Raw genomic sequence first — 22,535 nt, 5'->3', positions numbered from 1 at the left:
ATAGCCTATTAGAGTTACACCAATGGACTTATAGACGACTAATTCATAGAGCAAGGCAGAAGGAACTTCTTAAGAGTTCAAAAATTACACGGTCTTTACAACACATCCACAAAGAGAAGAAACAGATGGCTTGGGGAGCATCAAATGAGGCCGAGCGCCATGCGAGGTGTCGCCGGTCACGAGTCAGTAGCGGGAGAAGATGGACCTGAGCCCGTCGTTTTTTTTCTCTTCGATGCACCTCCTTCCTCCTCACTTTGTACCTCTTCGATGTGCAAGCTCTGTAGACGAGATCGTTCCTCTGTTGATGGCAGCAACCCTACGGGCATCATGCGTCTTCTTTCCCTCAGAAATAGCCGCTTATTGAATGGATCTAAGCCTTCTGGATCTTCAACCCCTGCAGCCAAAGCCTGAGCTGTGTAGGACATGAAATATGGGGCTCTGAGTGTCTGGCACCCATACCCAATGCCAAATACACGTAGAGCAAACTGTTTTTCAATCAGAATTACTATTTCTGCGTTTAGTGGGAGGGGGTGCCCACCACACAATCTTGTAATAGCTTTCATTGCAAACAGAGGGAACTTTGCATTGTCATTGGAATATTCCTTGTGGTATATTATGATCTACATAATAATTGCAATCAATTTATTAGTCGTAAGTGACATGAGTACAATTCTCAAGTACTTGAATTGTTTCTACAAACCTTTTTGTGGTTGAAACGCCCGATGTAGTGAGACAACGCTGCATCCTTGCCTTGGACTCCAGTGACAAGACCTTGGCATGAGCCTCCCGCTCTTCTAAGGAAACTATCGTCATACACTAGCACCTGGCAGCAAAAAAAATTGTTCATGATATTTTATCACTCGGCCATCTCTAATACTATATGAATGCTCGACAAAAGTTACCATCTGATTCTCGTCCATTTCCAGCATCGACCTCCCCCATAAGTGAATAGACTGACTATTCATTTCATGATCTTCTGGTGCCACGTGTCTACCCATGTTTTCCAAGCCGAGTTGTTTTGTTGTCAATTCAAACTGCTCATCTGTTGGAAAATCGGCCTCTCCGGAATTCACCTCATTGAACGTATCTTTAATCAGTTGCGACCCTGAAGTGAACTGTGAGTCACGGATAGCTGTGTCAGCAATAAGATATTGGTCCACTGCATCATCGTCCACAAACCCCATGTCTACCTCACAAAAATTTGCAATTGCCGCTAGGCTGTAGTCCTCCCGTATATTGAGCTCATGCATGATATCTGTGAGTAGAATATAGTGGGTGTCGTCCTCCATAGCAAAGCTGGGAGCACAATTGAGAGGCAAAGTCACTTCCATACTTGGGCTTTCTTGCCTGCACCCTATTGCTGCATCCACAAGAGAAACAAGAGTTAAGCCCGCATCAAAGGTTTCCTTTAGTACCTTTTCCCAATCTTCTTCTGGATTGAATTGCACCTCCACATCCTCTACCTCTTCCTCCGGCGCCAATGGACAACTACCGAAAGTTTTTGACTGCGAAGTCTCTGACTCGCCATCCGTCTGCAAGTATAAGTAATAGATAAACCCATGGTAGAATTCCAATAAGCGACATTTTTTTAAGTGCTTCATACACCTGTCTTGTACAAGCAGTGCATTGGAGGGACACTTTTCAAGACAGCAATTCAGTCTCCTTGAAGCACTCTTGTCAGGGTCAAGGTCGGCAGGGTGCACATATCTCATGCCATTAGCTGTCATGGAATTGTCACAAGTGACTGCCTCATATTGTTGCAAATGGTTTTGTAGGTACTCAAAATGGAGCAATCTATAATCCTCTGTATAGAAAACTCTGCATTGAACATTCCTGATAGTTCTGGTGCACGGTGATGAGCTCGGGCGTTATATAAGAATGTGAATAGTTTTTCTTCACATGTATCCTCGCTCACGTCTGTCTCCAGGACTATGATCTCCATGACTGAAAGAAAAAGCAAGCCAAAACTATTTGGTGTCATAACAAAGCGAATTTTGGGCCTCAAGTACCCCTCAATGTCCTATTTTGCCTAGTTCGACCCCGTGCGCTCAGGTCATAAGAGGTGACATTAGTTGAGTCAGAACCAAGCGAGTAGGGTACCCAAGAATTTCCAAAGGACCCTCTTTGCTTGGTTCTGTCCAGTGTGCTAAAGTCATAAGAGTTGACGTTAGTTGATTCAGAACCAAGCGAGTAGGGCTCCCAAGAATTTTTGAAGAACTCTATTCGCTTGGTTATGTCCCGTGCGCTAATGTCATATCAACGGGTTATGTCCCGTGCGTTAATGTCATAAGTGGTGACGTTAGTTGAGTCAGTACCAAGCGAGTAGGGCCCCCAAGAATCTCCGAAGGGTTCTATTCGCTTGGTTCTGTCTTGTGGCATTCGGAACAGGTGGATAAGAATAGAGCATATTATGTTTTTTTTTTACCATAAGCGCGAGTTAATAAATTACAAGAGCAAAAAATAATTTACAAGAGGGGTAGCTACACACGACTGCTACATGACAGTGATAGATTTATAGTTCACATAAGGAGTAATTATTCCAACCATGAATGCAATACTGTCACCACATAAGGAGTAATTATTCCAACCATGCATGCATTTTTACACTAACGTAGTGGCTTCGGTGCGCACACAGTTAACAACACACAGGAAGGGGAGAGGCAGGGAGAAAGAACCTATCTCTGCAATATCCAATGGCGCCGAGTTGGATGGTGATGTCGCAGGCCACCGACAGCAAGAACCAGTAGGGGGGCGATGGCGATGGCGACGCGGCAGCAAAGGACTCGACCCAGTGGAGGTCACTCAACGCAGGATCACGAGAGTTGGGCAAGGGGAAGAGCGCAAAAAATGCAAAGGCGATGGCGAATGCAAGGGCGATCAGCGTCTGACTCTAAACGCAGGATCACGAGAGCTGGCCAAGGAGAAAGGCGCAGAAAAGGCAAAGGCGATGGCGAATGGAAGGGCGATCGGCGTTTGACTCTAAACACAAGATCACGAGAGCTGGCCAAGGGGAAGGGCGCAAAAAAGGCAAAGGCACGAGAGCTGGCCAGGCAGAAGGTGCGAGATGGAGATGGAGATGGAGATGGAGATGGAGATGGCGACTGCAAGGGCGATTGGCGTCTGTCTGACCCTTAACGGTCACTCAAAAAGGCACGTGGGCTGCGCTCTCAAGGACAACCAGTATTAAATGGTCTCAGATTCCCATGCAGTACGATTTACCAACCGCAATCTCGCGCATAAGTGAAGTTGTCACCCTCCCCAAGGTAAGCATTCTAAATTGAGGCATTACCCCCGCCAAACATCTCAAGTTTCAACTATTCTACCTCTTTTCACATCCTCTACTGCTCATCATTCTAATTAACTCTACCCCCATCGACACCACGTGGTAAGCAAACTCCATCACCTCTTACTCTCGCGCATCCTCCTTCTCTTACTCTTGTTCTGTAGTGCTTCAGCGACGCGGAACTCTACACACAGTGAAGAGGTGTGCTACTTACTATCCTTCTGCACACTTGTATTTTGTGTAGTTGGTCAGTACCAAGCGAATAAGGTAAGGTCACTTAGTCCGAAGTGCCCTATTCACTTGGTCCTGACCAAAAGAAAAGTTAAGTGATGTCTGCTAGTACAGAGGTCAATACTAAGCAAATAAGGGGAAGATAACCCCTGCTTGTTGCGGATTTAGGGTTTTCCTTGCCAAATACGCCTTTTGATTTAGGTCCCGTGCCCTTTAATTTGCTGTAGTTGGTCAATACCAAGCGAATACGGTAAGGTCACTTAGTCCGAACTACCCTATTTGCTTGGTCCTGACCAAAAGAAAAGTTAAGTGATGTCTGCTAGTACAAAGGTCAATACTAAGCAAATAAGGGGAAGGTAACCTCTGCTTGTTGCGGATTTAGGGTTTTGATACGCCTTTTGATTTCGGTCCCGTGCGCTATAATTTGCTGTAGTTGGTTAGTACCAAGGGAATAAGGTAAGGTCACTTAGTCCGAAGTGCCCTATTCACTTGGTCCTGACCAAAAGAAAAGTTAAGTGATGTCTGCTAGTACAGAGGTCAATACTAAGCAAATAAGGGGAAGGTAACCCCTGCTTGTTGCGGATTTAGGGTTTTCCTTGCCAAATACGCCTTTTGATTTCGGTCACGTGCGCTATAATTTGTTGTAGTTGGTTAGTACCAAGCGAATAAGGTAAGGTCACTTAGTCCGAAGTGCCCTATTCGCTTGGTCCTGACCAAAAGAGAAGTTAAGTGATGTCTGCTAGTACAGAGGTCAATACTAAGCAAATAAGGGGAAGGTAACCCCTGCTTGTTGCGGATTTAGGGTTTTCCTTGCCAAATATGCCTTTTGATTTAGGTCCCGTGCCCTTTAATTTGTTGTAGTTGGTCAGTACCAAGGGAATACGGTAAGGTCACCTGGTTCGAAGTGCCCTATTCGCTTGGTACTGACCAAAAGAAAAGTTAAGTGATGTCTGTTGGTACAGAGGTCAATATTAAGCAAATAAGGGGAAGGTAACCCCTGCTTGTTGCGGATTTAGGGCTTTCTTTTGCAAAATACGCCTTTTGATTTAATAAGAAAGAAACAAAATTACAACTGAACACCGGGTTTGAGTTAGAAAACACTTCACACTTTACAAAGAGTGGCCTATTAATTTCCGGGGGGTTTAGGGTTTAGGGTTCACAGCCAGCTTATCTCTTCGCAAAGCATGTTTGCAAAGTTAATGGCCTCCTCATATTTACTGGCTAGCTCAAGCACTTCATCCTTCATTTCCTAAAGCCAATTAATGATTGCCTCCATAGAGCCATTCTCGGCGAGCAATCGCTGCATGTCTTCAGGCCTTCTTGCTTCTAGAGAGTTTTTAAGGATTGAGACCCTCTGCTTGACGATCAGCAGAGACATGGGTCAATACCGAGCGAGTAGTTCCAAAATTCAATTTCATCACCCACTATCTCGCTTGGTATTGACCCATGTCTCGGTAGAGACCCATTTAATGAGCATAAGAATTAAAGAGAATGAGAAATTACCACAAAGCAACATTGACGACTTCATTTGTTGCGAGCGAGTCGATGAAATTGCGCATGCACATGAAGTCTACTCTATCGAGGTTGGTAATGAAGGCCTCCTCTGACCTTGCAGGCAGCTGTATGTGCGCATGCAGAGGTGCGGAGCTCAAAAAAATTCTCAACTCCTCTTCATTCTCTTCGTTGATTTGCTCTAAAATAATTGACTCATCTGATACGTTGGATGGCCCTTCTGATGCAAAGCCTTGCGCTTCCCTTTCTTGAGCTGGCTCCCTGGCTGCCTCAGGCTCCGGATCATTTTCCTTCAATATTGGTTGCTCCATGGATGCCTCAGCTCCACCCTGACCTGCTCTTGTCCCTCATCATCAACGGTGGGTTGCGGATCCTCCATGACTTGCTCATTTTGGTGTCTAGCTGGATCCTCGATAACTGTCTCTGTTTCTTCCATGACTGTCTCACGGACCACTCTGACTTGCTCTTGGCCCTCTGCGGCTATCTCAGCCTGCCCATCTGTGTCGTTTCTCTCGACCCGTGATCGAGTCCTTCTGCTGTTTGTTTCAACCCTAGACGGCTTTGTCTGTCGTGCACGAGGATGGAGAGGGGGGATGTTGAGAATATCCATGGTTCTACTATCCCGGATTGGTACTGGCTGAAGCAGCCCATTGTAGTGGAAACGAAGCCTACGAAGAGTATCAAAATCCCGCGGCATGATAGTGACCCGATGTGCATGGGCAGCCAAGATATATCCATCGCTGAAGAATTCCACGAGGTAGTCCTTAGCAATTTCTTGAAGGCAGAGGAGTGCACTGCTGGCCCATCGCATGCCAACTCTCCACTGCTCGCAAATCTCCCGCGCTACTCGCTGGAAAGGGAGACGTGGAATAGCAGGTTGAACGTGTCATTCTATCCTGCGCAGCTCTTGCAGTACACCTTTGTGCGCCTCATATCGGCGTCTTCTTGCTTGTCGTTTCTCTCGACCCGTGATCGAGTCCTTCTGCTGTTTGTTTCAGCCCTAGACGGCTCTGTCTGTCGTGCACGAGGATGGAGAGGGGGGATGTTGAGAATATCCATGGTTCTACTATCCCGGATTGGTACTAGCTGAAGCAGCCCATTGTAGCGGAAACGAAGCCTACGAAGAGTATCAAAATCCCGCGGCATGATAGTGACCCGATGTGCATGGGCAGCCAAGATATATCCATCGCTGAAGAATTCCACGAGGTAGTCCTTAGCAATTTCTTGAAGGCAGAGGAGTGCACTGCTGGCCCATCACATGCCAACTCTCCACTGCTTGCAAATCTCCTGCACTACTCGCTGGAAAGGGAGACGTGGAATAGCAGGTTGAACGTGTCATTCTATCCTGCGCAGCTCTTGTAGTACACCTCTGTGCGCCTCATATCGGCGTCTTCTTGCTTGAGCATTCAAAGATTCACTTGTTGCCCTCCTAGCGCAAGCCTTAACACGAGGCATCTCTCCAAAAGACAATTCATTTGTCAGCACAAGGGACTTCAGATTTAAGGAAAGGTCAGTACCAAGCGAAAAGATGTATAGAAAAGAGTTGCCTTGCCTTATACGCTTGGTAGTGACCTCAGAAAATAGTAATGTTAGACATGAATTATATGTTCTGAGGTCACTACCTAGCGAATAGGTGCATAGGAAAGAGTTTGCCTTGCCTTATTCGCTCGGTAGTGACTTCAGAAATAGTAATAGCAGATATCACTTACATTTTTTGGGATCACTACTAGGCGAACAGGTTTGCAGCCCCTGCAAAAAAATACCGTATTCGCTGAGTGGTGACCTCAAAAAGTGTACAAGCAAGCGAGCAGGTTTACAAGCAATGTGAAGGAGATCTTAAATCGATGCGGTTCTAACTGTCCTGTCATTCCCTCCGATCACCTCCCCTAATATCGGGGGAATGATACCATTGATTCTCTCTCCCACGTCCACCTCTCATGAAACCTCATGGCAGTACCACCCTCTCATAAAACCTCATGCCCAGGCTCTGCTTTTTAGGCTTGTCTGAAAGTCTATTTAAGAAGCAGTTGTTTTAGAACCTCCCTCAGGGTTTCGCAGAACAACTAAAAGAAGCTTAGGATAGTGGCGATGCCTTTCCAAGGTATACTCCCGCAGCGCCAGCAACATCGCATCCGGGCCCTCCTCATGAGGTCCCCCCTTGGCCCTCCCCCGATGTTACCTTTAGTGTTCTCATCCGACACAGGTCGGGAGTGGCTGCTGTCAACACGGGAGTCTATTCTCGAGGTAAGTTGCTGGTAATTCTTTGCTTTCCGCTCCCAATTTCCTAGCTCGTAGTTTGAAGAGCTTACTTGCTAAATGCTCTGTGCAGGATGCTAGCCTGAAGCTGTATGGTTCATTATCGTAAAGACATGGGTCAATACCAAGCGAATCAGTGGTGTATGGAATTCGATAGCTGCCCCCTTCGCTTGGTATTGACTCACTTGGTGTTCAAGTCTAATTTTTGCCTTTTGTTCATGTTAGCCACGGTGTCTCGCTTCTGCCCCCTGAGGTTCAAGAGAAAGTATACGTAATAGATCCGCTGATATCGCCTTATCTGCAGAACAACTCATATTCCTTTTTGAGTCTGATGAACTGGTTTAACAGAGTCAACTTTGATCTAGCGCGCTTTCTGGTCACTGCGTACAATCAATCATGAGTATTTTCTTGCCTTGTAAAAAACATCTTGCATTGTGAATCTCTCCTCATCTTTGATGGTGTCTTTGTAGTGATCATTGGAGTCTGATGTTATTTGACATGGAAGCTAAGATTGTTTACTACGCAAACTCCAGGTAAAGCAGGGCGTTTCACGGTCGTGTAAAAATGTAAGGTCCATTTGGGTACATTTGGAAAGCAGTGTAGTGTCTCTTTGGAATGTGTTGCTGACTCAAGTGGTTATGTATGTAGTGCCGCGAAAAAACTTGTATGTTGTGTAGAGCATCTTTTGTTAGAACATGATCTAGGAAATGTAGTCAAGCACGAATGGGTAACCGTGCCCACGCAGACTGATGACTATAGCTGTGGCTGGCGAACCTGTTTAAATGTCGTGTTGCTCATCAGTCAAATTATGGATATACCGAACGTAAGTAATCTGCTATTTTATTGTTTGCTGCAACGTATGTATGAAGCAACAGATGTCTGTATCACGCTTCTACAGGAACTTCGATTACATAACTACACCAACAACGATGTGCGACATTTTTCTATAATGGCCATCCAGCATATTATAATCTCGGTAAACAGACGCACAAGAGAGGAAGCGGCGAGAGCTGACGAGTTCGAAGAGGCTCGCATTAACGAAATGACCCAACGCCACAATCAGACTCAAGAAGAAGTTCGAAATATGCAAGAAGCAATAAACCAATATTATGCGGACGCCGCAGAAGTAGAGTAATGGGCTGCACGTCGACGGCAAGAGCAAGAACAGCGGGAAGCTTCACAGGTGCAAGAAGCATGGGAAGCCATGGAAGAGGCCCATGATTTCGAGCGACGCGAAAGGATTCCCAAGACCAGCGTCCCCAGAGGCAGAGGTAGCAGCAACCGGAGCAGAGGGCAAGGGACGAGTGACACAAACCGGGGGAGAGGACAAGGGACGAGTGGCACAAACCGGGGGAGAGAACAGTAGCTGGGAAAGGGAGCAAATTACTCTTGACAGATACAACACAATATGTAAAGTTTTGAAACATTGAAAATGTACATTTTTTAAACATTGTTTGAGCGCCAAAAAATATCTCTGCATTAGTCATTTTGAAGAGTACATCATGGTTTGCATGGCATCAAAGTTCTTTGCGTGCACAAGGTATGTGACCTAGCTTCCGGTGGAAGCAATTAAGTGAAGTGTATTTCTTATGGACTCCTTGCACAATGTTGTTTTCTCCTTGCGCCTTGGAATCTGAAAAGAAGAAAAAGTTAGATTCAGTCATAGTGTATTAAAGACAATCAAAATTTATCGATTTAGTAAGCACCTTTCTATTGTTGAGACTGAATGCATACAATTCCGAAAAAAGTGGAAGTTCTTCACATGTAAGATCTATCTTGAGCTGTGCCAGAGTTGTGCTTGACATTGTCTCCATCACAGTAAGTAGGCTGTCTTGAAAGTAGAGCTCCATTGATAAAGGTTTGTTCTCGAGGTTGTTCTCTGTATCTTGGTCGAGTGGAATAAGCTGCCCACTAAGAAGATGATATCTAATATAGTAAAACGATACTAAGAAATTTTGAGAGCTTATAATGAACTTGCAAATAATGGACTTCTTTTGCAAAATAGAGATTTTGTTCTATGATTGTTTCCTATCCCAGTTATCATCTAAAAAGTCCAAACAACTCTCAGACTTGCAAATGAACATTGTTGCGGTAGTTCTTATTTGCTCGTCGAAGAAAAAATCTGCAAACACTTCAAGAGGCATAAATAGTGCGAGCCGAACTATTTTTGTGGCAATTGAATACTTGAGGGACTTTTGTATATCCTGAAACAACTTATTCCTGAAGCTTTCACTAGTTTGCGAAGTAGGCAGGGACCAATCCTTGCTATCAAAGGATGGAAGTGACAAAGAAGCTACACGACCCCAACCAATGGAAGTTCTCGGTTCCACATATGACATATCATAAAAGAAAATTCCATTATCTGCAAGTTCCTTGTGTTGTCTTCCTCGGTACATTTGCTCACCAATAAATGCATGGAAAGCATCAAAAATCCCAACTATACTCTCAACTGGTTGCCAATCTGTCCTATTCGATGGATAAATATATGAAACATACCAAAGATGATATCCACCACTTAATATTCGAATATAATCATGCACTAAGCGAGATGCTGAAATAACTTACAGTTGGGTCGATGCATTGGAAAACTTGGAGAAGATGTTTGCAACCTTAAGTCTGCATGCTGGAAAGCATGTTGTATGAGGACCTCTTTCACCCGCTTGCTTTGTGCACACACTTTAAACTCTTTAACTTGACCCTTGAAAGCCTCCACGAAATCATTGCATTGCCTCCTCTTCCTCCTCCTAGTTTGTAGTAGAACCCAACTTCCGATAGTTATACGAGATGGAATCCATGCTTGATCGTCTGTAGTATAACTGTTAAAAATGCTAACAGAGTCAATGGTAGTGCTAGGCCTTCGAGAAGTAGACATGGTTTGTAGTAGAATGAATACACAGAAAGGTTAGCGCAAATATAAAAAAAGGGAAGAAGTTTTGAGAGGGAAATAGAGCTACTCAAAGTCATATTTGGGCGGGAACAAAGTACTAGATAGAGTCTTCAATGAAAGTTATGAAATTCCTCGGTACATAGTTAGTACGACTTATGGCATTTATGCCTTGAAAGCATGAAATTGTGCAATTTGATGAACCAAAATAAAATTTCCTTCCTTTTTTTTAAAAGAGCTTGACTCCAAAATGTCGATTTTCAACGTAACGTTAGCCTCTTCCTCATTGGTCGAGCGCCACTCTCTCTCTAGAACTGAAAGGCCCAAAAGTGAGTCCAACTTTCTCCTAATGTCTTTTGTGCTTCAAATTATGCAGGTAAGGTAAGACATATAATTTAAAGTATATTGTTAATTTCAAAGTTTATCATTATTTTTTTGTACACTTTTCAAAGTGAAATCTATATTTGATATGTTTTATGCTGGTCAAAAATAAAGATGCTCATTTGGACCAAATGAGCATCTTTTTTTTTTTTAAATCTGTATAGCGACAATATACATGGTAATATTGTACGTGATAACATATGTGGTAATAGATGTGGATATATATCCATGTCTACTAATGTGCATATTTCTATTGGAGATGACTATCACATCCTTTGCCATTGCTATTATCACTCATATAATTTTTTATCTTTCTATTTTTCTTTGTTAATCCGTGGCATTAGCAACAGTTCTTGAATTTTCTTCTTATAGTGTATATAATATATATGATGGCAATGACAATGATGATGCACACACAGGCAAAACCCAGGAGGGATTGGAGGGTTTCCAATCAACAAGAAAAGAAAATCTATTGAACCCAATTTTCGAGCAAACATGAACAACATCCTTGACAAATTGACACAAGCGCAAGGTATATTGAAGAAAATAATCATGGCATGCTTGATTTGACCACCCAACACCTCAATGCAAAAGGGTCATATATCTAAAATGGCCACAAAGCAATGGAGGCTTCAGAATTTCAAACCTCCTTACACGTTGAGGCCCTAATAAAATCCCCAAGTCTCAGGTACACATAAAGCGGTTAATTATGTGTGCATCAAAAACACAAAAAAAAGATTAGAACTAAAAAACTTCTAGCAAGTCTATAAGGCCACTCGGGTACCTACCAAGGCTTTAAACAAATTCCACCTTTGTGAGTGTAGCCTGATGCACAAACTCATGGGCAATGGAGTCCAAACCAAGGACACAAAAGAACACAAAGCTTAGCTAGTCTTGAAATTCTTGTATTGCATTGAATGGTAAAAAAACATGCATATTGACTAGAAAAGGCATTGCATATTAGAGTCGTATAGAATTGCGATGGCTTTAGGGGTTGGTGGACCTTTTTTTAGGCTAACGGTAATGTTCTTTTTTACTAGGGCATGTAGTGGGCTGGTGATGGCAATCGATGTCGAGGGAGATTAGATGAGAAGTCAATTTTCTTTAACTCTTTTTGGGCTTGCAAACTACAACTTTAATGTGCCTGTTGCACACGCAGGTGCACCTTGAGACACAAGTAATAAGTGAAGGTAGTGGCATACTTGAGGTCACAAACTCTATTTATAAAGTAGAATAAAGCAAGCTCAGTGAGATTCCTGTAGAAGTTTCACTTGTGGTTGCGGCCGGTGCGCAAAAGAGTTTCACATTGCTACCACCTACAAGGTGCACCTTTGCACTGGTGGACAAGAGTGTAGATATATTACAGGTGGAAGAGGATGTATTGTGGTTTCATTGAGTGACTCGAGATGAGATCAACATCAAGATTGTAAGAGCTTACCAGGATTCCACACCATGTTGCATCTTTATGGCACTCATACCGTAGGGTGTGATCACGTACTCCAAGGCAAGACTTTGTAGGCAATCGATAAGGAAGAACATGGTGGACTTGAGAACATGTAGTGCCATGAGGATGTTCTGCCAGCTCTTTTGTTAAATGGTGTCGTTGTGGAAGAACTTGAGGCAAATGTGCATGACGACAGGATAACTGTCGGGGTGGGAGACTCGTGCACTACAATTTTTCCATTCTAGAGATAAGAAGCATGCTTTGCAAAACAAGAGACCTAGTGGCAACGAGCATTTGGAATGCCCTAGTCTCCTCTTACTCCTCTTCCCTTCCACATACAAAGACCATATCGAAAAAGGCCTAGTTTCCTTGGATGCTCTTCATGTCTTCAAGCAAGCAAGAAGACTCGCTTAGTAGCTAATTTGAGTTGGGCATCTCCTTCCATAGCACGCATATAGATTTCACCGTCCAAAGCATTCAATGTCATTAAATAACCCCCCTCCCCCCCGTGTTGTTAGAAAAAATAGGGGTGCAATGTATTTTAAATGGCTAAAATTGTAAAATCCCAGTTACATTTTGAGCTAGCCTTTGAGAAAACAGGGAGATTACCACAAGTCTTAGTGTAGGGTAAAGGAGCCAATTTAGAGACGAAATTTTTTTATCCCGAGGTTAGACACATATCCACTCCCAATTTAGAGGCAAGAAATTTGGAATATTCTTAGAATCTTTCTTATGTATCATGTTGTGATTTGTTGAAAAGTGTAGCACTACTAGACCTTGAGTGTGTCTAATGCTTCAAAAAGCCTCAAAAGCTGAATTTTTTCAAATGGAGTATTCAAACAAATCTACAAAATATTGATTATGGTATCATTTGATTCTCCTTTTCATGAGGAGTCTCCTGCAATGCGTAAATATTAAAAATGATGAGATTTATAAAATCCCCCCCAAAAATATCACATTTCCACAAAACGTCTCTAAGCTGGCTCCTTTATCCTAGTTACCACCAAAAGCTTCAAGTTTTGACCTAAAAACTGGGATAATTTCAAGTTTGGTTAGGGCTAATGTATTTTTATAGCCCTGAAACCCCCCCCCCCCCGGTCTCGACTCTCTGGTCTTGTGAAAGTTGAAGAAACCTGCCAGTCCGCACCGGTGTAGACTGGTTCCAGCATGGAGCAAGTAAAGAAGTCTAGCAAGCACAATATTCTTTTTTTTATAATATTGGCTGTAATAGCAGGCAATCTAAACCAATTTGCACCGGTGCAGACTGGTTATAGCACGGAGCATTCAAAGTGCACGTTTACTATGAAGACCTTTTCCACCCGAGAGATGCACGCTTACGCCAATTGGCTCTAGTGTCGTTCACACTGCACAACACACAACCTACAAAAAGCACTCATGTGTAGGTCATTGCATACATATGATTGGTCCTTCAAGTTGGTTCCCCCGTTGGGCGGCTGAACCAGGAGGGAAGACAATACATGGTGCTTGGGCACGAGTTAGCATATCACGCCAACACCCCATTGCTTAAATAATGAGGAGCGTGAATTTCATATCATGAAGTGCTTCAATTGGTTGGCTCATGTAATCTCAGCATGAGCCGTGTGAGCCCAACGGAAGTTGAGGCTGGAGAGAGGCTTGAAATGGATGACCAACTAGAGGTAAATCATAGAATGGGACGCCCAAACACCAGCTCCTTTTACAACATTAGCTCCTTTTACAACATTTTAAGAAGGGGTTGTCAAAGTACATGCCCCTCCTTTCCTCTCACGTCTGCAGAGTCCAGTATGCCCCCCCCCCCCCCCCCCCCCCCCCCCCCCCCCCCCCCCCCCCCCCCGCCCTTTTAAGCGCATGATGATGACGATGAGAGAACAATGACGCTGAATAGAGACAGAAAGAACACATCAGCATGATAAAAGTGACTCGGCACCGAATCTTCGTGTAAAATATCCTTCTATATTTTTTATTTGAGAGAGAGAGAGAGAGAGAGAGAGAGTCTTTTCATTTTTTATTTAGAATTCCAACCCGTAACTGTGAGTTTGACCATATTTGTCTTTGGCATGCAAGCAATGTCAAGTCTATTAATAGATAGAGGAAATCGAGACAGGAAAATTGAAATTGAGCGCACACAGTTTCTTTCCCCCAACCACTCCCACGTCTCCCTCTCTCTCCTATGCTCCTCAGGCACTCTCTCTCTCTCTCTCTCTCTCTCTCTCTCTCTCTTTCTTTCTTTCTTGTTGCAAGCCCTCAGCTCTCAACATATTGAGTTCGAACACGTTGTTATGCAGGCAGCGTAGGATTTCCAATCGACCTCGACCTACTTATCTGGGCTCTTCACCTCATACACTTTAGGTAGGCTTCAGACTACCTACTCAAACAACATACACAGAGGCGAGCTTGTGACTTGGGGAGCGGCCATTGGTTTGCACAAAATGGAAGAGTTTTTGGAGACACCATCCTCTTGAGCGGCACCAAACACCCGTGAATTTCAGACTTTATCCCATGATTATGCAGGCATGAGATGTAACCATAAGGCAAGAATAGTGTCAGCTTTTGTGTTTTATAAGCACAATGAAAATGAAGTTATTATGATTGTCAAGCTCAAAGACCCTTTGTAAAGCATGACCCGATCTTGGGCAATCTGAACGAGGCATTTTCAATTTGTTTCCGTGGTTTTAGAGCCAAGTTCGGCATTAGATTTATAGATTTAGTGGGTTTTATTTCAAAATAAGGGTCTAGTGTCCCACTACTCTTTAGATTTTTTCGAGTGGCTTTAGAGCCAAGCCCCGCAAAAGATTCATAGATCTAGTGGGTTTTATTTCTAAATAAGAGTCCCATTGCTCTTTGGAGTTCACTTTGATATTTCAAGTGGAAGAAACTTAAAGCCACATGTGCATAGCAAAAATCACAAGCTTAGCTCTTACTCTGCCCAATGATATTTCACATTTTAGCTCCTACTTAGCTTATATGAATTCTAATATGCGATCAATTATCCCCCACCATTATTATTGTCTAATTGGTCATTGTGTTTACATCTAGCCTGAGTTTTGGCTAGGCAATACTTGTACACATTTGCACATGGTGTGCAAAAATAGAGTTTTTCTTTCAAGTGTAAATAGATACTTCTATAGTAAAAGTAAATAGATTGACAATGCACCTCATCTAAAGCTACATAATTCATAATCTCAAGGTCTAACATTAAATAATGTTTTCACGTATAAATGAGTTTTTTCTATTAAATTAATGCTTAGGCAAGTCATTTATTGGAGCATCATCGACGTCAATAAGTAAGGTCAATCACTGGGAGAGAACAAATAATTCATTTATGGTTAGATCCGACTAAAGATTTTCATGACTATACCATAGTCTAGACCTCAAAACACATAGTTTAAGGCCTGCTTCTTTCTTTCCTTAAGGACATCCTCCATTACCAGTAGGCAAGTTTCAATTAAATTTGAACACAAAATCCTAAGTAAAGACTCCATATATTTTTTTGGAAAAAAGAGCTACATCTATGAAAAAGGTGAAATTTTTCCATAGATACATTAGGCCACGTTCTTGAAGGTGTGAAAACAAAAGCTTGTGCATATAATTTTACTCTTATATTATGTAACAAAAGAACATCGATATAAGTGTATACAATTGAACATGCTTCTTCTCCTTCTGAGGTATTAACTAAGGGTAACTAAGGGTTACTCTATGGTATCATGAGCATACAATATGGGGATTTTATAAGGCAACAATGATAAATGTAACAAAGGAGGGTCTTATATGTTTGGGGTGGAAAAGGGGAATTTTGTGCACGAAGTGTAGGTCTCCCTAGTACTAGTGCTATCCTCAAGGAAAATAACTTTATTGAGGGATTTGCTCGATGTTTTTGTCGCTCGGAAAGATTCGCTCGCCATTCTGTAAGATTGGAGGGATTGGGATGATAGAAATCCTAGCTCTTCAAAAAAACATCAATCACACAAACTAATGTTTACTAAAGTTTTTAATAAACGTTTTGTTTGAAATGTAGTCTCTCGAAACATGTGGATATAGGAACTATCTGGTATTGTTCTGACAAGGACTTGAATACGTAAATAAACAAACAAATTCACATGGTTGTGGCACGAACTTGAATATCAAATTATTAAAGAGAAATTCAGGTTCGCTATCTTGTTCTTGAATGCCATGACTATGTAGTAGGAAATGGACTATGAAGCAAGGCACCACTTATGTTTCTTAAAGATTTTGGAGTGACATAGTGCTCACTTTTAACTATACTTTTGTATGGTACTCACATAGATCGTGCACTATTTAATTTTGGAGTGACACAATGCTCACTTTTAACTATACTTTTGTGTGGTACTCACATAGATCATACACTATTTAAGTTTTTGTTAATTTCAAATTTTAATGGTACGAAAAGTTTAACCAGTGTTCTAGTAATTTTGTTAGCAAAACTGATTCAAAGCCTTTTTGAAGTCATTTACGTGAAACCACTACGTAAGTGCTTGATCTTGATATACACATTGCACTAGTGCTTTACACACCCCAAAAAAAAATTGAATTTGATTGTAACATTACAATCAAATTCACTTTTTCACATTAAAAAATTGTTCCGAAATAATCCGTTTTTTGTTCATCTTGATGTACTAGTTCTTAAAAAGAATTATCCAATGGTCTTTTACTATATCATGAGAAAATAAAGTGTCACAACGTAAAGCCACAACCGGAAAATTGTCGATCGAGTGGTCGAACTGATCACGCACTCCGCTAGATTGCAATGCGCCTTGGGGCACCAAAAATTTAAAAGGACGTGCCGCTAGGGTGGTAGCCGTTAAGGAGAGAGCAGCGCAGAAGGGGGAAAGCGTGCGCAAGCAGGCAGAGAGAGAGAGAGAGAGAGAGAGAGGATGCCGGGGGTAACGGACATGCGGGATGTGGCGGCGCACCATGTATGCCCCTCAGACGGAAACACCTACATTCACTGCATGAGCGACGTGGAGAGAGTCATGCGAGGGCTGGGGCTGGGCAAGACGGAGAGGTTCGAAACCTCCGAGGGCTCCTGGCTGCGCTTCTCCTGCAGCAATCCTAGCGCTTGCTCTAAGTTCTCTAGCCATGTCGCCCAGCCCTGCCCCCCGCCTGCTGGCCACCCCCCTCAAACCCCTAGTGAATATGCCTACCACCTCAAGCTCCCCCTCCACTTGCATGTCCTCCCCTCCGCCGAAGAACACTTCCGCCCCTTTATCAATGCTGTCCAGTTCTTCACTGGCAAGAATATCTTCCACCTTAAGAAAGTTGAGTAAGTCTCTTAAATCCCCTTACACTTGCCTCTCTTGATCATTCCCTCTCTCTACTTCTTTCTCTTGCAGATGCTGCCACGGTCGGTGATGATCGAGGTGGTAAGATTTGAACTCTGCACGTCACCTGCACTCCCCTGAAGATCCTACTTTATTCAAACTGGCTTGATATTGAACATGGTGGTATCCAATTTAGATGAGAAATGACTAACTCCCTCTCAAATGCTACATGTTTCAGCAAACATTCTTCCTCTCATACAATTTCCCCCCTCCCTCCTAGGCATTGCTTAGCTTTATAACCTTTTTCTTCATTCCTCTATATTGTTTATGGTCTAGGAAAGGAGCATCCCACTATGGACCAAGCACCTCATAGAAGGTTGTAAAATACACTAGGAGAAAGGAACATTACTACCCTTTGGGCTCCAAACCCTCTTGGATTTTAGACTAACATCGCATGCGATAAACTAAACCATGCTCACAAAATCAAGAAGTTACCATTACACAAATCATAAACACACCTTACAATGATCAAGACAAATATATCATAGAATCATAACACATGCCATAAATCCTCCTCCATTTTTTCTCCAAATCCATCGTAGGTCGTCATAACGATACGTCCTATTGCAAGGACAAGTGTTAGGTTGCTATCTTTAGATAGATATTCAATTAAAAACATTCCATATTAAAAGGGGTACGGGAAGCCAATGACTATCAAAGTCAAGCAAGCTCCACTTGCTTTGATGCTTGGAGTCCCATCTCATTGAGATTCTATATTCATAGAATATTTGTGCAACCAAAGCATGCCTTTTTATCCTTTCTATATAAATAATCCTTTTTTAAGACATGGGCATAATACTTTATGCCAAAGATCCTCCTTAGAATCTTGCAACATGCTCCTTTGGAACAATTTGATCAACATTTTTATATGCATGCACTAATAAATCTTTTTGGTTTGACCATGTAGCTGTGAAAAACAATTTTGCAAGTACTTGACAAGTTGCAAAGAACTTTACGGTTACCAAAGAGCTCCAACCGATTTCAGAGAATATTGAGAGTTGGTGTTGATATATTCTCAAGCTGAACCAATGATACTTGAATGAAAGGGCATTGTAGAAACCTTGGTTTTGTAACAAAGAAAAAAATTAAGATTAAGTTTTTTTTCTACTGAAAAATTGTACTTTATTTAATCCATTATCTTATGGCCATGAAGGTTCTCTTAATATGTACCCAACACTCTGAGTAACATTCTATTTCCAACATAAAGTATATGATCAAGTCCTTGCATAATTGTAGTAAGTGGATACAGTCTCAATCCCCTTTTTGTGTTTCACCATACAATATAAGCAATAATTTTGCAATTATTTTGATAATATAACTCATGACTATCTGAAGTCCGGGGGATTCACCATGGAAAGCTTACCACACCACGTAAGTGCAGAGGAGGGGGTTATTTTTAGAAGTTGCATAAGTGTATAAGTGAGGGGTAGGCCCCGAATAATTTATCTCCCAAGCTTATAAATAAGGAAGGGGGTATCATATTTATTTATTTTTTTTTGGGGGGGGGGGGGGGGGGGGAAGTGAGAAAACGGGAAAATAAGAGGAAGTTTTCGTGTTTCAAAATCATGGCTTCCCAAAAGAGTCTAAGGCCTCGAACTTGTGAGTCAATAGCTACAAAGATACATGCAAGAACTAACACTTCTTTGTAACAATTTCTTGTTTTGTGATTATAGTTCATTTGTTAGAGGGGTGAAAGCTATAAAGAGTTTGTATAGATGCAAATTTGCACGGAGAACCTAACACAACTTTATAACCATGTTTTTTGAGTAATTTAGATGGGTCAGAATTGGACGAGTAGCTAGAGTGTAGGCTCAATGGGCAATACTAAGATACATTGAAAATACATCTAGTTATCGTTCCTTAGTATGTTGCTTGCCACTTTGCTACACGCTCTTGGACTAGTTTCACTCAGTTAGATCATGTGAGACTTAAATTTTATATGTAAGATAGGGGTACGATATTTTTTTGCATTGATCATCATATAAGCGTAGAAAGGGGGGTCATATTCCCTAATATGAATCGTATATAGGGGTTTTATCAAAGGTGTCCGCTCGCAAGTGGCGTCCCATTTTGTATATAGAGTGAATCCCCCGAGATCTGAAGATTGCTGAAATTATAACCTAGAAAAATTATCTCAAAAATATTAAAAAAAATATAGGGAAATTAGATTGGATAAAAGAATACATCTAATTAACTCGCAACCTTGATTACTAGATCGAAAGATCTATTTTAGGAGGGTGGCATACAATTTGAATCCTCCATGAACACAATGATGTCAAGAGATACAGAGCCTTATGTGTGAGAGGGAGACATGCAATGTCAAGCAAGCTTGCTTTTGATCTCTATGAGCAATTTTCAATTGACCTTTGTTTTTAATGTGCTTGAATAAATCCATTAATGGACTGGATAGCTTTTGAATGACAAAGAAACTTACATTTATTGGTATAATGTGAGCATCTCTATGGCTATGATCTATTTAGTATTTATACCCCTTGTATACATGCTTATATGCTCATTGCACATGAGATGGACCACCCAAGTGGACATCTAGGTTATTTTAGAACTTGCATATAATATATCCCATTTCTTTTATGATAAAGATCACAAGGAAAACTTTATGGAAACTTGGAGTTATTTACACTTTTAATCTTGCCACAATAGACTAAAATTCTACCTACACAAACTTTTTTACTTCTCATGTGTGTGCATTTGTTTTTGAAAGATATGGGTTTTGAATGTGCACAATTTGCACTAGAGATAAAAGAAATTTGGTAAATATTGTGAATTGATAAAATTGTATTTGGTGTCTTCGTCTACATCTCATGCTTATTCATTGCATCCTTTTTCGCCATGAAAACTTGTGTGCATTAACTATCATGTGAATTCTTTTGATTTTAATTGCAATGGATAAACTTAATGAGGATTGTTAACAATTCCTCTCTCTCTCTCTCTCTCTCTCTTTTCTTCACCCTCTTTTGCATTTCCCCTCACTTCCTCTTCTTTCTTTTCTTCTATTTGCCAAAATCTATGAATCCATTGCATGATGTATACTTATTTATACACTTCTCTTCTTAGTATACCCCTTCACCTACCTCTAGCTATATCTATACCTCCTTGCTCTACCTCTCCTGCACATATCTCCCTTTCTTTATCTCTTATTACCTTTATCTATATCTCTACCTCTATCTATACGTCCTTGGTCTACTCTCCAACATATGTCTCCTTTTCTACCTACTATAGACCCATGGGATTCACTAGTACCTTCATGGTGGCATATGTGAGTGCACAATAGGGTTTTTTTAAAATAAATGCCATAAGCCTATACAATAGGGGGTGCCCCCAATATGGGGATGCTTATAGAATAGATGTGTGTGTGTGTGTGTGTGGGGGGGGGGGGGGGGGGGGGTGTTGTTAGGGGGGGGGGGGGGGGGGGGGGGGGGTTGGATTATTTTTTACATTGACAGTTGTAGTAACTTAGATTATACATGTGTAGCTAAGTTGCAATGTATGTTATATGGGGTGTATATAATACGCTCTAATCGAACATATTATGCACATTATCAATTAATCAATCATATTATATAGTACCACATCAACAAAATCACCATATTGAATAATTTTTTAGTAGTTTGACCAAAATATGTTTTGATCGAAATATATTTTTATAAAAAAATGTTTTTTTCTATTAGTATGAATTGAGGACCTTTCTTCATTGTGGGCTTCTTCATTTCACAAGTTGCCTTGAGTTCAAGGTAATAGTAAACTCATAGATGGTAATAGTTCCTCATCGACAGACCAAAAATAGAGTGATTTCCATCTTTGCACATGGTTGCTTGCTCATGTCCTCTCCAAGCAAGTTGACTCTATAAGTAAACATCACATTTTATGGGCACAAAGTTATAAAGTACAAAATGATATCATTCTAATAATCTAGTGACAACTATACAAAGAAGAAATTAGAAGAAAAATCTTTGATGATTCTCCATAGATAACACAACTTACTTGGATTGTGAGACTCAATCACATGCTACACAACTATAGATGGCACACCAAAGCCATCAACAAAATAGCACACCCCAATGTTATGAGGAGTGAAACCTAAACATTGAAATCCATAAAGAGGTTAACTCTCTCCGGCGTGATAAACTTAAAGATGGAGATGATGCTAAGCTCTAAATGTAAGTTACAAGGGTAGTGTTCTTACCATTCTATCTTTATGTTGGAGGTGAACCCTTGCAATGCCCACGCATTATTCACACCTTGTGTTGTTGTGGCATGCAAGTCATGTGAGCTCATACTTTTTCCACCTTTGGGAGTAGAGGTTTCCATGTTGTGTGAGTGAATGAAAGTAGAAGGAGTAGAATCTTGTTTCATGATGTAATGGAGGTGAGAGAAGGGAGAGGAGCTAGCTTGGTGTGAAATTATGTGGTGGGCATGGGGAAGAGATGGGGAGGATCTTGCTTAGTGCTACAATGGAGGTGGGAGAAAGATAGCAGAGAGATAATGTTGGACTATAGGGGGTGCATGTGGTTGTTGCAACAATGGAGAGCTTGGAAAAGGGGTTGTAGAGAGAGAGAATCACTTTCTAGCTATAGAATAGGTTTGGAAAAACTTTAGAGGGTGGAAATGATGTTTTGATTTTTATTACAAAAAATCAACTTTTTGGAATTTTTAGTGCATGTTTTTAACTTTTGAAGGTCAAAAATATTTTTTGACCATGAAATAGGTTTGGGGACCTTTTAAGGAGAGAAAACTTGAAATTTGATTTTTTTTAAAAAAAAATCAAATTTTTAGTGTATTTTTAAATCTGGGCCAAAAAGTAGAGGAAAAGAGGTCAAAGTGGTCCCCCCTCCCTCCCCCCTCCCTTTTCCCTAGCCACCTCCCTTACCTTCTCACTAGGTAAGAGGCCTTAAAGAGGTGTAAGGCTACCTTGTCCCCCTATTTTTTTGAGGGTATAGAGTGTGTCTACCACCCTCTTCCTATTGGTTGGTCTCTAATTAACTTTAACACTAGGTTGGTAACCTAACAGGACAGAAAAGTGTCCTTTCAGGGTTTTGAAAAAAACAGGGATTTAATATTTACGTGATCACTCAAAAATTTCACGTGATCACTAAGCGTTAATTAATGTTAACAACCATATATATTGGAGTTTTTCCAAATTGGTTTCTTCCTCCTTTATCCAATAGTATAAATGCATGACTTTGT

At 41.4% G+C, this 22,535-nt stretch overlaps 1 protein-coding gene and 1 long non-coding RNA gene across 4 annotated transcripts; one reads left to right on the top strand and one right to left on the bottom strand.

Moving 5' to 3' along the window:
• Positions 1–8,751: 8,751 nt before the first annotated feature.
• On the bottom strand, positions 8,752–21,495 carry LOC147419348 (uncharacterized). 3 transcript variants are annotated; one of them, XR_015187124.1, is made up of 4 exons: positions 21,333–21,495; positions 9,848–10,098; positions 8,989–9,748; positions 8,752–8,915 (listed from the first exon to the last, which is right to left on the bottom strand). It is a non-coding gene; the product is annotated as an uncharacterized LOC147419348 (long non-coding RNA). The 3 variants fall into 3 exon arrangements; XR_015187125.1 differs by having other exon boundaries at positions 8,989–9,743; XR_015187123.1 differs by having other exon boundaries at positions 8,989–10,098.
• LOC147419349 (uncharacterized) lies at positions 13,888–18,857 on the top strand. The gene is made up of 2 exons (XM_086505521.1): positions 13,888–17,272; positions 18,238–18,857. Exons 1-2 carry the CDS (start codon positions 16,884–16,886, stop codon positions 18,323–18,325), a joined length of 477 nt encoding a protein of 158 aa, XP_086361647.1. The 5' UTR covers positions 13,888–16,883; the 3' UTR covers positions 18,326–18,857.
• Positions 21,496–22,535: the final 1,040 nt, after the last annotated feature.

This window comes from Adiantum capillus-veneris, chromosome 29 (assembly GCF_014529385.1).
Source record: "Adiantum capillus-veneris isolate H3 chromosome 29, ASM1452938v2, whole genome shotgun sequence".
NCBI lineage: Eukaryota > Viridiplantae > Streptophyta > Polypodiopsida > Polypodiales > Pteridaceae > Adiantum > Adiantum capillus-veneris.
Note: the sequence above shows the minus strand (reverse complement) of the source record. Positions and strands in the feature narration are given on the sequence as shown.